This window comes from Sciurus vulgaris, assembly GCF_902686455.1.
Source record: "Sciurus vulgaris genome assembly, chromosome: 5".
Lineage (NCBI taxonomy): Eukaryota > Metazoa > Chordata > Mammalia > Rodentia > Sciuridae > Sciurus > Sciurus vulgaris.
In genome coordinates this window covers 114,680,159-114,694,514 of record NC_136465.1, presented here as the reverse complement: position 1 = coordinate 114,694,514, position 14,356 = coordinate 114,680,159, and the positions used below count along the sequence as shown (strand labels likewise).

Sequence of the window (14,356 nt, the reverse complement as noted above, 5' to 3'; positions counted from 1 at the left end):
TGAAGCAACTTATCTTCCACAAGGCAAGGATCATTTGTTTCTAGTCTAACAGCCTAGATTCCCCTTTTGAAGTTGCTTATAGATATCTCAGTCCAAGGACCATATGTTCCTAGTAACATGGGGAATTAAAACCAACCTGAGAGTGTGGCATCCCTACTGCCTACAAGTTACCACTTACGTTCCACGGCTCATAGCCTAACATAACCTTTCACGAGGCTCCTCCCCTTAAAGGTTCCACCACTTCTCAACATCACCCCAGGGAGCACCAAATTTTCAACACATGAGGCTTTGGGGGACACATTTAAACCATATACACACCAACACACCAGGTCATGGGGGTTACTCATGCCTAAATTCACTGTGTCATGCTACAGCACTTCCAGAACACCTATACCAGCCCCCAGGGCATGAGGGTTCCCATCCTCTCCCACTTACCCATCATTAGTAATATCCACCCTTTCCTGATCCTTGCCATTCTGATGGTAGAATAACGTCTCGCGGCTCTAACCTGTCCCTTCCCAGGGACCAGGCACAGTCATTCTTTCTTCCTACCCTCATGAGCTGTTTGGATTTTCCATTTGGTGAGCTTTCTGGATCCTTAGTGAGCTTATTCTGGGTTTCCTGTCTCTCCCTTGTTGATGCATAGGAATCCCTCAATATTTTAAATATTATTCTCCTAAGCTATCAGTTGTTCATTTTGTTAGGTAGTCTTTCACTGAACTTGAACTCTTCATTTTAAAGTAGTCATGTCAATCAATTTTTTCTATTTTTTACCTTTTTGGGGTTTGACTTATTCAGGTCTGCTTATGAAGTCTTCCCCCACCCTTAAGTTACAAGGATGTTTGCTTCCATATTCTGTGTGTGTGTGTTGCTGGGGATTGAACTCAGGGCCTTGTGCGTGTGAGGCAAGCACTCTACCAACTGAGCTATATCTTCATTCCTGCTTACATATTCTTCACATGGCTTTTTAGTTCTATCTTTCATGTCCAGTTCTTTAATTCATCTGAGGTCTCCCATATTATGTGGTATAAACTGAATTCCAGCCCTGTACTTTCTACATGGTAATGAAACTTTTTTTTTTTTCCTATTTGGAATTGAACCCAGGGTTGCTTTACCACTGAGATACCTCCCCAGTCCCCTGCCTCACTTGTTTTTAAATTTTGAGGCAGGATCTCACTAAGTAGCTGAGGGCCTCACTAAATTGCTGAGGCTAGCCTCCAACTTGCAATCCCTGTCTTAGGCTCCCAAGCAGCTGGGATTACAGATATGTACCATCATACCTGGCCTGGTGAGACTAATTTTAACAAATCTCACCAACCCTATAAATGGCCCTTTGCTTATTGGTGTCTGCATCAAATACTGAAGTTACCTTCAAGTAAGGGACCTAATCCATCAGGTCACTTACCTGTCACTTACCTGTCACTGCTCTCTAGTCCTCAGATATCTTGCCTGAGTTCTCCTTGTTCATAACTGATTTTACTACAAATGAATTTTATTCTTTTACATAAATTTTAGATTGATTTTATCAAGTTCCTCCAAAGAAATCCAGATGGCATTTGTATTGGGTTTGCATTGAAATTGCAAATTGATTTTGAGAGAATGTCTAGCTTTAGAATATTAGGCCAAAGTATTCCTAAAGATGGTATCAGGTTTTCTTGTGCATTTTTTTTTCCTGATAGAGTCTTACATCATTCTCCATAAAGATCTTGTGAATAATTATACCGTTATATTGTTAATGCTCCATAGTTTTTATCATTCTTAGGAATAGTATCTTATTTTCTATCATTTTCCAATTGGTGGTCACTGCTAACAGAAAATGCTTTTGATTTTTGCAAATTGAGCCTGTTACTGGCAGTTCTGTTCACCTGTCCTACTATTTCTATAGTTTGCTGGTTAATTTGTTAGATTTTTCATGGAACTGATCCCTTTTTTCTGAAAATAAGGCTAGTTTTATGTCTTCACTTCCAGTACTAACACACATTTCTTTTCTTGGCCAGGAATCCCAGCATGCACAATCAGGGCCTTAAGAGTGGACATCTTTGTCCTGCTTCCAGTCTTCACTGGGACGGGCTGCTTCCTCCTCCAGCATGATGTCTCTAAGCCTCGCCAGTGCTTGTCTGCCATTTACTGGTTGGCATGACACCACCCTTCTGACCTTCCAAACTCTTCCTGTCCTTCAAAGCCCACCTCAGATCTGATATTTAGAGCATCTCCAGCTGCAGCACCCATGGCAAGATTCCCTGCGCTCCTGAGACAAGGTGCTTTTGTCACTTGGCAGAGGATAGGTCATGAACTGCCTCGAAGAACAGCTTTATCTAGTACACCTTTAACAGGTGCCTGTTGACCAACCTGCCCTCTCAACAGCTGGATCCTTGAGAACAAAGAGCATCCCTCTCTGTCCTCTCTGTGCACAGTACTCGTTCCTGTTGAATATGTGACAGTGCCACATTCCATCAGCTGGAGCCCATTGGCCTTGGTGTGCTAGGAGTTCAAGGCCAGCAGGCAAAGCTGGAGTGCAAGGTTGGGAGAAGGAAGGTGAGTGGAGGCACAGGGACCCCTAATGTCCGGGGCAGGGAGCCAGTTGCATGTCCCTCTGACCTGATGGCTGCCACATACCAGCTGCTTCACCTGCACGGAGGCCCAGGAGGACCTTCTTATACTCCTGCTTTTACACCTGAAGAAACAAGGCTCACTGAGATTGACTCATAGGTCACACCATGTCAGAAATGGGATTTGTATCCACATCTCCTGATTCCCAGACCTACCACTCACCCGCAGCAGCCTCCCCATGGAAACACCACTTCCACAGCCAGCAAGCACCAGGCAGGCACGCCTGGAACCAGGACGGTCCCTTGGTCCCAATAGGTCCACCTCTGGGAAGTCATTTTAAGGAAGTTAGTGGATTACACGTAGATATATTTACTAATGCTCATCACGGGCTTGTTTATCAGAATTCCATTAAGAAAAGACAACCGATTTGAAGCCCTGTGGTTATTAAGACAAGAAGAAATGACGAAGTCAAAGCATCTGTGGATCAGAAGCCAGACAGAAGCAGACAACCACCAGAAAATACAGTCAGGAAAAAGGCCAGGTTGGGGTTCCTGGCCCAGAGAGCTGGGCAGGAATCAGAGGCCATACCAACAGGCAAGCAGTCATTCCAGGCAGCCAGGACAAGCCAGTTCCCCACTGGCCCCTAGGCAGACCCAAGCCAGTCACCAGATGGGCAGGGACAGAGCAGGGACCTTGCTGACTGAAACCACCTGGGGCTGGACCAGAGGCTTTATACAGGCCCTTAGCAGGTAGAGGGAGCCCACCCTCAGGCTGCCACTGCCCTATATCAGCTTCCGGTCTGTGTTTCCAAGGGGCTCCTGGGCCCTGTCCCCTTTGTTCTGAGCCATTTACAAATAGTGTTCTAATTTAGGCTTTTTGAGGTGGTGATGTGGCCTTGTAAAGCCATGGGCTGTTTTCTGCTGACCCAAGCCTACCTGTTGGCATCTCATTGTCCCATGACGCTGTCCCTTTGCAAGGCCCTGCTGGCTACGTGCAACCAAGTCACCAGGTTGCATGGCGTGGGGGTGGAGCGGCCCTTTCCACCACCTGGCACATTGAATCCTCCGGCAAGGTGTGTGTTGCCATTCACATTTGACAAGTATGGAAACGAGGACAGCCTGTGCCTCATCACCGAGCTCATAAGTGGCCAAGCTGGGACTCAAACTGTGCCTTCTTCTTTTAAAAAAAAAAAAATCTCTGGAGTGTGTGCTCCGTTGGCTCCAGTCCACACAGGGGCAGGCACTGCCATGGCTCCCCCAACCCTAGAGGGTACATGTCTGCACAGAGCCCCTCAGTGATGGGGTCCAACTTGATGCCAAGCCCGCTGGGTCAGAGAAGGGTCATGGGGTTACCAGGGCAATGATGGAGAGAAGGTTTGTGGGCTCTTGTACCCCTCAGCGTTTGACCAAGGAAAAACCCCACTGATTCATTAAATATGTACCAACCCCCTTTCAGGTGCTCACCACTTCCAACATGGGTCAAGGTGAGAGAGGAGAAAGCCGGGTTCTTTCTTAGGTGTCTGGCAGATGTGACCCCACAAAGGCTTAGTAAGAAAGTACAGCCTGTCTAGCCTCCCTGGAAAGGTGCTCCAAAATCCCAGCAGCCGTGGAAACTGGAAGCAGCTACCCCAAGACCCCTTGGTGTGTCTCTCACGCCCTATTCCACAACCCACACCCCAGAGACCAAAGCCTATTCTCAGGGCCCAAGAGGAGGGCTGGGAGAGCCCTTCCTTCAGGATCAGGGCGGGTGCTGTGCAGCTCCCTGACAAATTTCCATAGCACCATCTTCCACCAGCCCTCAGGTCCCACGGAGGGAAAGCCCTTCCCTGTCATCCCCAAATCTCCAAGCACCCTGAGCAGCAATGGGGAGGGCAAAAGGCAAGGCCCAGGAGACACGTGGAGGGTTATTTTTAACCCAGACTGGGCCTGTGTGGCAGGCCATCAAAGGGACCATCCTCAAAGCTTAGGAGGGTTTATGGGCTCAAGTTCTATGGTTAGGGGAGACCTCCTGGCTCAGTTCCCTTTGTCCACCCACCAAAGTCATCACCTGACTTAGCTCCAGGGAATGGGGCAAAATTAAGAGAGCTTGACTTTAGGGACATCCACATGAGGACCCACCCTCTCTCACACAGTGGGTCCTCTGAGGAGAGGAAGTGATCCCATTTCAGGAGCCTGGTGATCCCCCACACCCACAGCCTCTTCCATCCTTCCTGGTGGGTGCACCACACCAGGACTCCACTGCTGAGCTTCCCCACTGAGGACCTAAAGGATTCCCATCAGCTCCCATCTCCTCAGGCGGGACATTGTGGGTGCCTCCCCTCCACTTGCTACTTCTCCCCATCGCCACTGGTCAAACACTGGAGTCTCCAAGTACAATGCCACTCTCTCCTATCTCCAATCACCCAGGTCCCCGCTGGTGATTCCCAGAACCGAGCGCTGCAGACGGTACAGAGTTGGTGGCACTCCGTAAGCACGCCCAAAAGAATGAAGGAAGGAACAGAGTCTAGTCTCCATGCCCGAGCTGGACTCCTTTCTTATCGCCTATCAAAGACATGCCGGACTGCCTGATCCTCCTCAAACCCAGCCCCCCTCCCTCCCCCACGTGCCCTCCCTGATCAGGCCCTGGAGCGCCGGGGATACCACATCCCCACCCCCACTCCAGATCCCACCAGCAACGATGCCCGGAACTCAGAAGAACAGTCATGGTTGTGTCCTGAACTCTCTGACTTGGCTCCTTCCATGTCCCCACTGGGGTCCCTGCACTAGGAATACCCAAAATGCAAAACCATCTTCCCACAACCTTCACCCTCCTCCCATCCCTGACCGGGCTAGGAGAGGCTGATCTTGACCATAAGGAAAGGATCCTGCTCAGAGGTCAAGGGGAAGGCAAGGAAACCTAGGATAAAGAGGTATTTGGGACACAGTCCCCTCCTTGGGATAGATAGGCCACCACTCCACCAGAGGCCAGACCACAGGTACAGGGCACACAGCCCATCTCAGGAAAGGGTTTGGAGAGCAGGCTCTGCACACGTCAGTGCACCCCAGAGCATGGAGTCTGAGCAGTGCTTCCAGGAGCCCTGTCCCTTTGTCACTCCAGTGCCCAGGGGAGGGGCAGAGGCAAGGAGGAAGCTTGTAAAGGGCTTTGAAGATGAAAAAGGGCCTGTCGCTGGACTGTTGACACAGCCACACTGAGGAGGCAAGCGGGTCGGAGCTTAAGAGGTCGGGTGATGCCAAGCCAATAAAACACAGCTATTGTCTCTTTGCTGCCCCTTTTAATGCCAGCGGCTCCTGGCACATAAATAGGCCTGCCACAGCCCAGGATCACAAGCCCTTGGCTGCATCCTCCGCCAGTTTCTCCACTGTTCAGACCCTCCTCGCCTCCATCATGACCTGTGGCTTCAGCTCTGCCGGCTGCGGATTCCGCGCTGGAAACTTCAGCTGCGCCTCAGCCTGCGGGCCCCGGCCCGGCCGCTGCTGCATCACCGCCGCCCCCTACCGCGGCATCTCCTGCTACCGGGGTATCTCTGGGGGCTTCAGCAGCCAAAGTGTCTGCGGGGCCTTCCGCTCTGGATCCTGCGGGCGCAGCTTCGGCTACCGCTCCGGCGGCGTGTGCGGACCCACCCCACCCTGCATCACCTCCGTGTCGGTCAACGAGAGCCTGCTGGCCCCCCTCAACCTGGAGATCGACCCCAATGCTCAGTGCGTGAAGCACGAGGAGAAGGAGCAGATCAAGTGCCTCAACAGCAGGTTCGCTGCCTTCATTGACAAGGTGGGTGTCCTGGATCACACCTTTCCTGATCCCAACACGGGTGAACAGCCAGGCCTGGGCACTGAGGGGGAGAGTCAGAAGTGAGCACTTGCCCATGTAAGCCCCCAGGCCAAAGAGAACAGTAATCAAACTTCTAAGACAGACAGAAAGACAAGAATAGGATCAGGGGCTGCCAGTCTGATGGGGAGACACACCAAAAGCTCAAAAGGAGAACTAGGGGTAGAGCCTTTAATGCAGGGAGGTGATAACGCCTTGTGAGCAAAAGGCCACCGTGTGTGTGTTCTGTGCATTTGAAGCCAAGTGACTCCCGACATGACAAGGAGGTGCTCCCTATGTGAAGGTCGGGGTTAGTGGCCATGTTATGGGAAGAATGCCTGGAAGTGACCCCATGGGCCACACTGAGCTGTTTCTACCCTGCGTAGTGACTTGGTAACTGAGCAGGGCCTGAGTATTTTGTTCAAGCTATTGCATTTGGGATTCATTTGGGGTGAGCAACAGATGGTCCTTCTCCTCATGGGCCTTATGGAAAGTCAGGCAGTAACAGTCTGGACTCCGCGGACTCCATCTGCAGAGTCAGCATCGGGCTAAGTCTGCAGCCATGTCCCAGAATCCAGGCACCATGCATGTGGTGGTGACTTGAGAGCCAGGAAGAGTGTCTCCCATGAGGAGCCAGGAGGGACTCTCAGGAGCCACCCTCAAGTCCTACTAGAGACTGGGCAGACCAGGAAGTTCCAAAATATATGAAGGCGAGAGGCTAACAACATGAGACACTAAAGATAGCATGAGAAAGAACTTTCCAGAGATGTGCCAATTTATCAGACAAAAGAATCTGAGAGGGGTAGTGGACCAGCCCAGAGATAGATGGTTGTTAAACTTTGCTTGGGACCCAGCAGTTTGTAATTATTACGGTGAGGTAAGACCCCCTGCACAGCAAAGGTAAGCGCTCAGCAGTCAGGCGAGCTGGGCTCCAGCCCCTCAGTCCGACTAAGGGTGGAGTGCAGGGCATTCCTATGCCAATATCCCAGCTGACTATTATTCTAATTGCATTGTTGTTGTGGGGTTTGAATAATTGGCACATGCTTTATCTTTCAATTTTTATAGCCTGCCTTTCTAAAAAGGTGTGTCTATGCAAATGCGCACAGCCCTTCTCACCTGACTTGCTGAAGCAGCTATTCAGTGTGGACGTGACTTTCTGTGCCAGGGCTCTTTAAATCCCTACAGTGGGGTGTGCTTTAAGTGCCCCACTCAGCAGAGGGTCTAAGTGCTTTTTGTCCAGGGTCATATTGTCAACAAGAAGAGCAGAATCTACAATTAGCTTCTTGAAACACTTTTCATGACCCAGGGTAAATTGCCTTAGGAGAGACTGAGGTCAGCTCTCAAGAAGGACTTCCAAGTGATGGACTGATTAAGTCCTGGTGTGATTTTTTTTTTTTTTTTTTTAATTTTTTTTTGAGATGGATGCCATCCCGAACAGGGAGTTCTCAGGTCTAAGAGTTTAGGGCTTCCAGGTCCTGGTTCTGGGATCCCCTCTTGTCCTCTGATCCTGCAAGAAGAGAATCTCAGGCTCTTCCTCTGGGCGGCAGGTGCGCTTCTTGGAGCAGCAGAACAAGCTGCTGGAGACCAAGTGGCAGTTCTACCAGAACCGCAAGTGCTGCGAGAGCAACCTGGAGCCCCTGTTCGAGGGCTACATCGAGACCCTGAGGCGGGAGGCCGAGTGTGCGGAGGCCGACAGCGGGAGGCTGGCCTCTGAGCTCAACCACGTGCAGGAGGTGCTGGAGGGCTACAAGAAGAAGTGAGTGCACCAGGGAGGGGGCCAGCTGTGTGGGGAGCTCCGAGCCCAGGGCGGTGTCAGGTCTGAGGCCAGGTGGCCGCTGAGATCGGGAAAAGCCTGTGCACCCGCCCCTGCTCCAGGCCCAGGCCTCCCTTGCCGTCCTAGAACTCAGGCCTCAGCTTGCCTTCCCACCAGCTGCTCCCCCGCTTCTCCGTCTCCCAGACCCTTCAGAGGCATTCAGGTCCCCTTGTCCCTCTGCATGTAGCTCTCAAGGTCCTGGATGTCCTTCTTAAGTGTCCTCCTTCACTCCATCCACCCTGCCTACCTGTGCCAGTCAGACACTGGGGTGGGCACGGCGATCCCGGGACAAGTGTAGGCATGGCTCCTGACCTTGAAGGGGGTACAGTCTGATGGGGAGCAGACGTGACAGTCACAGGTCTAGACCTTCAGTTACAAAGCGTGACATGATGTGAAGGAGGAGCCCTGGGCCCTCGAAAGGCATCTGCATGACCGGGCGTGGTGGCGTACCTGTAACCCCAGCCACTTGGGAGCATGAAGCAGGAGGATTGCAAGTTCAAGGCCAACCTGAACAACTTAGTGAGACCCTGGCTCAACATTTTAAAAATAGAATATAAGGGCTGGGGATATAGCTTGGTGGCAGAGCACCCCTGGGTTTATCCCAGTACTACAAAAAAGAAGAAAGAATAAAAGGCACTACTTCCAAGGGTGGCCAGTCTCCTTCCAGAACATTCTTAGCCATGGTGTCCTCTGGGCCACCACAATCCCCCACCCCCACTCCATCCTGGAGTTGCCACCCCACACCGTAGGACACAGGCAGGCTCCACTTCTCTTGGCTCCTCCAGGACGGGGGGTGACAGGGAAGACTCCCTCTACCTGCTGCAAAGTCACATCCCAGGGAAGGCTCAGAAGAAAGGAAAACAGAGACTAGGTGAGAAAAACTGCCACCTTGCACTCCCTCGCCACGTGTGTGTGCACACATGCACACTCACACCCTCACCTGCACGATTTCTAGATCCTGCCTTCCTGCCACCACAGAAAAGAGTCAACACAAGAGCAGGTGCTTCCGTGTCCCAAAGGACCCCAGTAGGCCTGGACCTTAGCCTGACCTCTCTGGGTTCTGCTGGTTTCTTTAGAAGTAGGATGAGCAGCAGAGGGTTGGGAACCAGGCCCTACTGTGGGCATGTCCAGAACTGAGGCCCAGAGCTGGCAGACAGGCTCCTGTCCTCTCACCCACCCCAGGTATGAAGAAGAAGTCGCACTTCGGGCCACGGCAGAGAATGAGTTCGTCGCTCTAAAGAAGGTGAGTATCTGAAGCCACCAGCCCACCTGGAGTCCCTCCACCTGTCCCCTCTGGCCTGACTCACTGCAGCCAGATGCTCAGAGTGCCCTACCTGGAAGAGCTGGCCTCAGAGCCGCTTGTCACCCCACACAGGACGTGGACTGTGCCTACCTGCGCAAGTCAGACCTGGAGGCCAACGCAGAGGCGCTGACCCAGGAGATTGACTTCCTGAGGAGACTGTATGAGGAGGTGAGGGGCTCTCAGCCATGGTGGGCACTATGGAGTCCCTGACCCCTTCAGGCTTGAAACAGACTTGACAACCCAGACCAGGCTCCAGGGTGGAGTTTGGGGTGGAACGTGAAGAGGAAGGAGCAGGCGGGAGAGGAAGAGACCAACTCAGCAGAGGCGGGAGCGGGCCCAGGATGCTGTGGGCGGGAAGCATCCCGTGTCCTCCCCTGAGGCAGCCGGGAGCAGCACCGGCCACAGGGCAGCAGGCAGCCTCAGCCCGGTTCCCTGGCTGAGGGTTTTCTCTGGCAGGCAATAGCCTTCCTCGTGTGGTTGCTCTAGGAGAATGTCAACAGGCCCCAAAACAGGGTCCACCCCCCAGAAGCATCAGGGGTCTGCCAGCTAGCAGGAAGCAGCCTGGTTTCCCAGGGACCTGAATAATCCCAGAAGCAGGCACTCAAGAAGCAGTAGTTGTTGTCCCTAATGGGGACTTACTGTCTATGTAAAAAGTTATGTGATTTCCTTACGGGAGTTTCTACTCCAAAGATGGGAGGTTGGTTCCACAGGAGCCAAAGGGATTATGGGCATGAGCAGATGAGGAAAAGCCCAGATAACTCGGTTCCTTTACTCCCTCCACTCCTGCAGGAGATCCGAGTTCTCCACTCCCACATCTCAGACACCTCGGTCATCGTCAAGATGGACAACAGCCGCGACCTGAACATGGACTGCATCGTGGCCGAGATCAAGGCTCAGTACGACGACATCGCCAACCGCAGCCGGGCTGAGGCCGAGTCCTGGTACCGCAGCAAGGTGAGGGCTGGGGACCCCTGCCTCCTGCACCAGGTGGTAGGAGGGCTGAGCAGCATCTCTGAACAAGGCCTCTTTGGCCTGGGGACTCTGACCCCCTGGGATGGTGGGAGGAGGAAGAGGCTCTCGGTGGGGGTGGCAGGGCGGGCTGGCATCTGGTTGCCCGGCCCGTGCGTGCCCCATGCTGAGCCTCATGAGCCTGTCTGCCTCCCCCAGTGTGAGGAGATGAAGGCCACGGTGATCAGGCACGGGGAGACCCTGCGCCGCACCAGGGAGGAGATCAACGAGCTCAACCGCATCATCCAGAGGCTGACGGCCGAGGTGGAGAACGCCAAGTGCCAGGTATGGCTCGCCGTGCCCAACACCAGGGAGGCTGGGCCTGCCCAGTGCCACACGGCCAGGCTGGGTCCTGCGTGGACCTCACCACTAGTTCTGCAGCCCATTTGCCTGACCCGGTTCCCCAGTGTGCTCACTCCGGGGGACCCAGGTGAACAAGGCCAGAGGGCCTGTTTCTGGCATCTTGCCAGCTGTCAGGAGCACCTGGGCACATCGAGGCAATGGGCAGACTCACTCAGGGGCCCTGACCTCCCTGTCCTCTCTGGCCCCCCAGAACACCAAGCTGGAGACGGCCGTGACCCAGTCTGAGCAGCAGGGCGAGGCGGCCCTGAGCGACGCCCGCTGCAAGCTGGCTGAGCTGGAGGGCGCCCTGCAGAAGGCCAAGCAGGACATGGCCTGCCTGCTCAAGGAGTACCAGGAGGTGATGAACTCCAAGCTGGGCCTGGACATCGAGATCGCCACCTACCGGCGCCTGCTGGAGGGCGAGGAGCAGAGGTGGGTCCACCCCAGCTGCCCCAAGAACGGTTTGCATAGACCCGCCACCTCGGATTCCTTCATGTCTCAGTCATAATCCCAAGGACTGGCCCCATGTTAGACTCCTGGCTGATTGGATTCAATATGTCACAGGTCTAAGACTTGGGCATATTCCCCTCATCACACAAGGTCATTGTCACTGTGATATCCAGAGCCCCATGGAACCCAGGGCCCTGCTAGGGTTAGATCCTCAGGCTCCTCAAGACTTCCATCCTTAATCTTCCAAAATCCACACCCTGCCTGATTTCTAGGAGATCCCTTGCCCAAGACCAGAGTTGCTAACAAACTCCAGTGATGACCTTGTGTGCCCAGAAGGGCCTTTCACTCTGAAAGCTGGGCCTATCCAAGTCTACCAAGTATGGTAGTTCAGGCTGTACACTGTGCAAAGACAGTCAGATAAGGGCAAATGAGAGCTGAAATCCAGTCCTCACTCTGTTGCTGAATAGTCCGCCTCTGCACTCCTGCAAGTGCCAGGAAGACACTCTTTCCGAAACTGCACAAAGGCATAAACATAAATCAGAAATAGCCCTGAGCTGCGCCACTCCAGCACCTAAGGAATCTCAATCTCATTCTGGTTTCCTTTCTGTTTCCCTCCCCTCCTTTTCCCAATTCAGGCTGTGTGAAGGCATTGGAGCTGTGAATGTCTGTAAGTATCTCGAACTTCAAAAAGGAAAATTTTATGTTGAGCAACAGTAAGAATCTCTTGACTTGAGTATACAGAGACCCTGAGAAAAGTGTTACAATAATCCACCCAGTAAAGGGGACAAGACTGGTCATGCAGCAGGAGAGACTGAAGTTAGCTTGCAGGAAGAACCTTACAATATAAATGAGGTTGGAAAGGAAAAGAAGATGCCACAAAAGAAGAAATAATCGATGTCCGTGTAGTCCTGGCCTCCTATAAGTGAGAAAGCTGAGCCCAGAGCAAGGGAAGGATTTGCCCAGGGCTCAAAGCAGAATCTGGACCAGAACCCAGAACTCTTGGCTCCCAGGCTCGGGTTCCCTCCACAGCTTCAGCATTAGCATTAAAGGCCTTGTGTGGCCTTCCCCAGTGGACTAGGCACCTTAGACCCAAAGGATGATGGCTGGATGGGTGGCCACCAGCCAGGCCTCCTGAGCCCGCTCTCCTTCCCGCAGGTGTCAGCAGCTCCCGGGGCGGCGTCGTGAGCGGGGACCTCTGTGTGTCAGGCTCCCGGCCTGTGATAGGCAGTGCATGCAACGCCCCCTGCAGCGGGAACCTGGCAGTGAGCACCGGGATGTGCGCGCCCTGCGGCCAGGGCAGGTGTTAGGTGGCCCAGAGGAGCTCCCGGGAAGCCCCTCCTGCTGGACCTGCCGGGCGCCTCCTCCAGCTGAGAGCAGCGGAGCGTCGGTGGCCTCTCCCCTTGCGTTCTGAGAACGCACCACCCGCTCCTGCCCACTGCCATCCTCCGTCCCCCGACCTGCTGCCCGGCATGGACCACCCCCTCCCCTATCCTGGCCTCCAGCCCTGCTGCGAGAAGAGCTCCCCCGGAAGGAGCGCCTGGGACTGCTTCCCATGCCTCTCTGCCCGCTGGTCGCCCATTTTCCAATAAACTGTGGGACCTGCCTCTGTGTTTTGCTGTCTTACTTTGTCAGAGGGAATCCATAACCACCATCTGGTGAGCACCCGGCCCAGCGATAAGGCCTGGGGACCATGGTCATTCTGGCCTGCCCTCAGCTTGGGCACCTGTGGGCCTTCCCCAGGTACAGCTGCCCTCCCTGGCCAGACGGTGCTGCTGGTGTACATGACACATCCACCTCAGTCTCACCTGCCAGCCTGAGTTAGTTCCAACTGGTCCCGAAGGAAGCAGAGAAGGCCATGGGGTCCACTGGAAGACTGTGTGTGACAGACAGACATGCGTGTCTGGTTCTCACCCCCTTCGCAGGCACACCCCGCCTTCTTCCCCTCACACCCACATTCTGCTCGTGACACCTCAGGCACCCCCAGCAGACATGCCAGCAGTCACCCTGTGTCGGTCTGGAAGCCACGTCCCATTGCCACTGTCCTCCCCACCACGCTGCCCACCAAACCAGGGGAGACGACATCCCTGACCTTCCCCATCCTGCCCTCCACTCACACCCTCCTCAGCTCCCAGAGAGCCTTCCCCAAAGCCCTGAGGCTAGTGAGAGGCCCCGGCCCTCGGGCTCAGCCTGCCCAGCACCCTATTCCCATGTACCTCAGAGTTTCAACCCCAGTACTAAGGGCTCCCCTGCCCCCTCCTCCTTGGCCTGACCTCTCCTGTGCTTGGAGCTCTGGGGAAGAAGGGTTGAGAGGCCCCTAACCCCACCCTCCATGAACGGGCGCAGGAGCCCCGGTGAGGCCTGGCCCCCCTCCGCATCCCTCCACCCCTCCGCCCGCACCCGCTTCATCCTCTCATTCCCCACCTCCCGGCCCCACCCATCTCCCCATGCTGTTCTTGGAGGACCCACCTTCTTCCCTCACTCCCTAGGCCCCCTAAGGCCCTCCAGGCTCTACACCAAGCTCTGTGGGCTCTCTGAACCCCTCTCTCTGTCCCCTCCCAGGCCCCCAGGCTCGGGCCTTTCCCCTCCAGTTTCGCAGGCCAGGCCCTCAGCTCCTCCCAGGCCGCCCTGCTCCCTGGCTCACATCCCTCACCCACACCACCTCGCCTCTCACTCAGGTACTGCAGGGCCCTCTCTCCTCTCCCCACACTGCCGCTCGGCAGCCACATGAGCCTCTTCCTTCAGTTCCTACTGTGGTCAATGTCCTGTCTGGTCACACCCCAGCTGAGCTCCAAGTCCTGAGGATTCTCCACTGCCTCCCTGCTCAGCGGCAGACCCCATGCCCCCGTTCCCACAGGACAGCTCCCTTGGCAGTCCTGGAGACCCTTGGAACCCACGGCCCTTCCAGCTCACCACTTCCCACACCCTCAGCAGAGTTCCCTTCCAGGAAGTGCCTTTCCTTCCTGCCTCCTGTACACCTCTCTTACCCCCTCTCTCCTCTCTCTGTGCTGCTCCATCCTGGCCCAGGCCACCTCCATCTTGCCTGGAGCCCTACTCTTCTTCCCTTCCAGTCCCTGCTCCACAGCAGC

At 54.5% G+C, this 14,356-nt stretch overlaps 1 protein-coding gene across 1 annotated transcript; it reads left to right on the top strand.

Annotated features, from left to right (window-relative positions):
• The first annotated feature begins 5,932 nt into the window (after nucleotides 1-5,932).
• On the top strand, nucleotides 5,933-12,840 carry LOC306661787 (keratin, type II cuticular Hb3). The gene is made up of 9 exons (XM_079141022.1): nucleotides 5,933-6,318; nucleotides 7,902-8,110; nucleotides 9,350-9,410; nucleotides 9,543-9,638; nucleotides 10,260-10,424; nucleotides 10,638-10,763; nucleotides 11,032-11,252; nucleotides 11,906-11,937; nucleotides 12,426-12,840. The coding sequence occupies exons 1-9, from the start codon at nucleotides 5,935-5,937 to the stop codon at nucleotides 12,575-12,577; spliced, it is 1,446 nt and encodes a 481-aa protein (XP_078997148.1). The 5' UTR covers nucleotides 5,933-5,934; the 3' UTR covers nucleotides 12,578-12,840.
• Nucleotides 12,841-14,356: the final 1,516 nt, after the last annotated feature.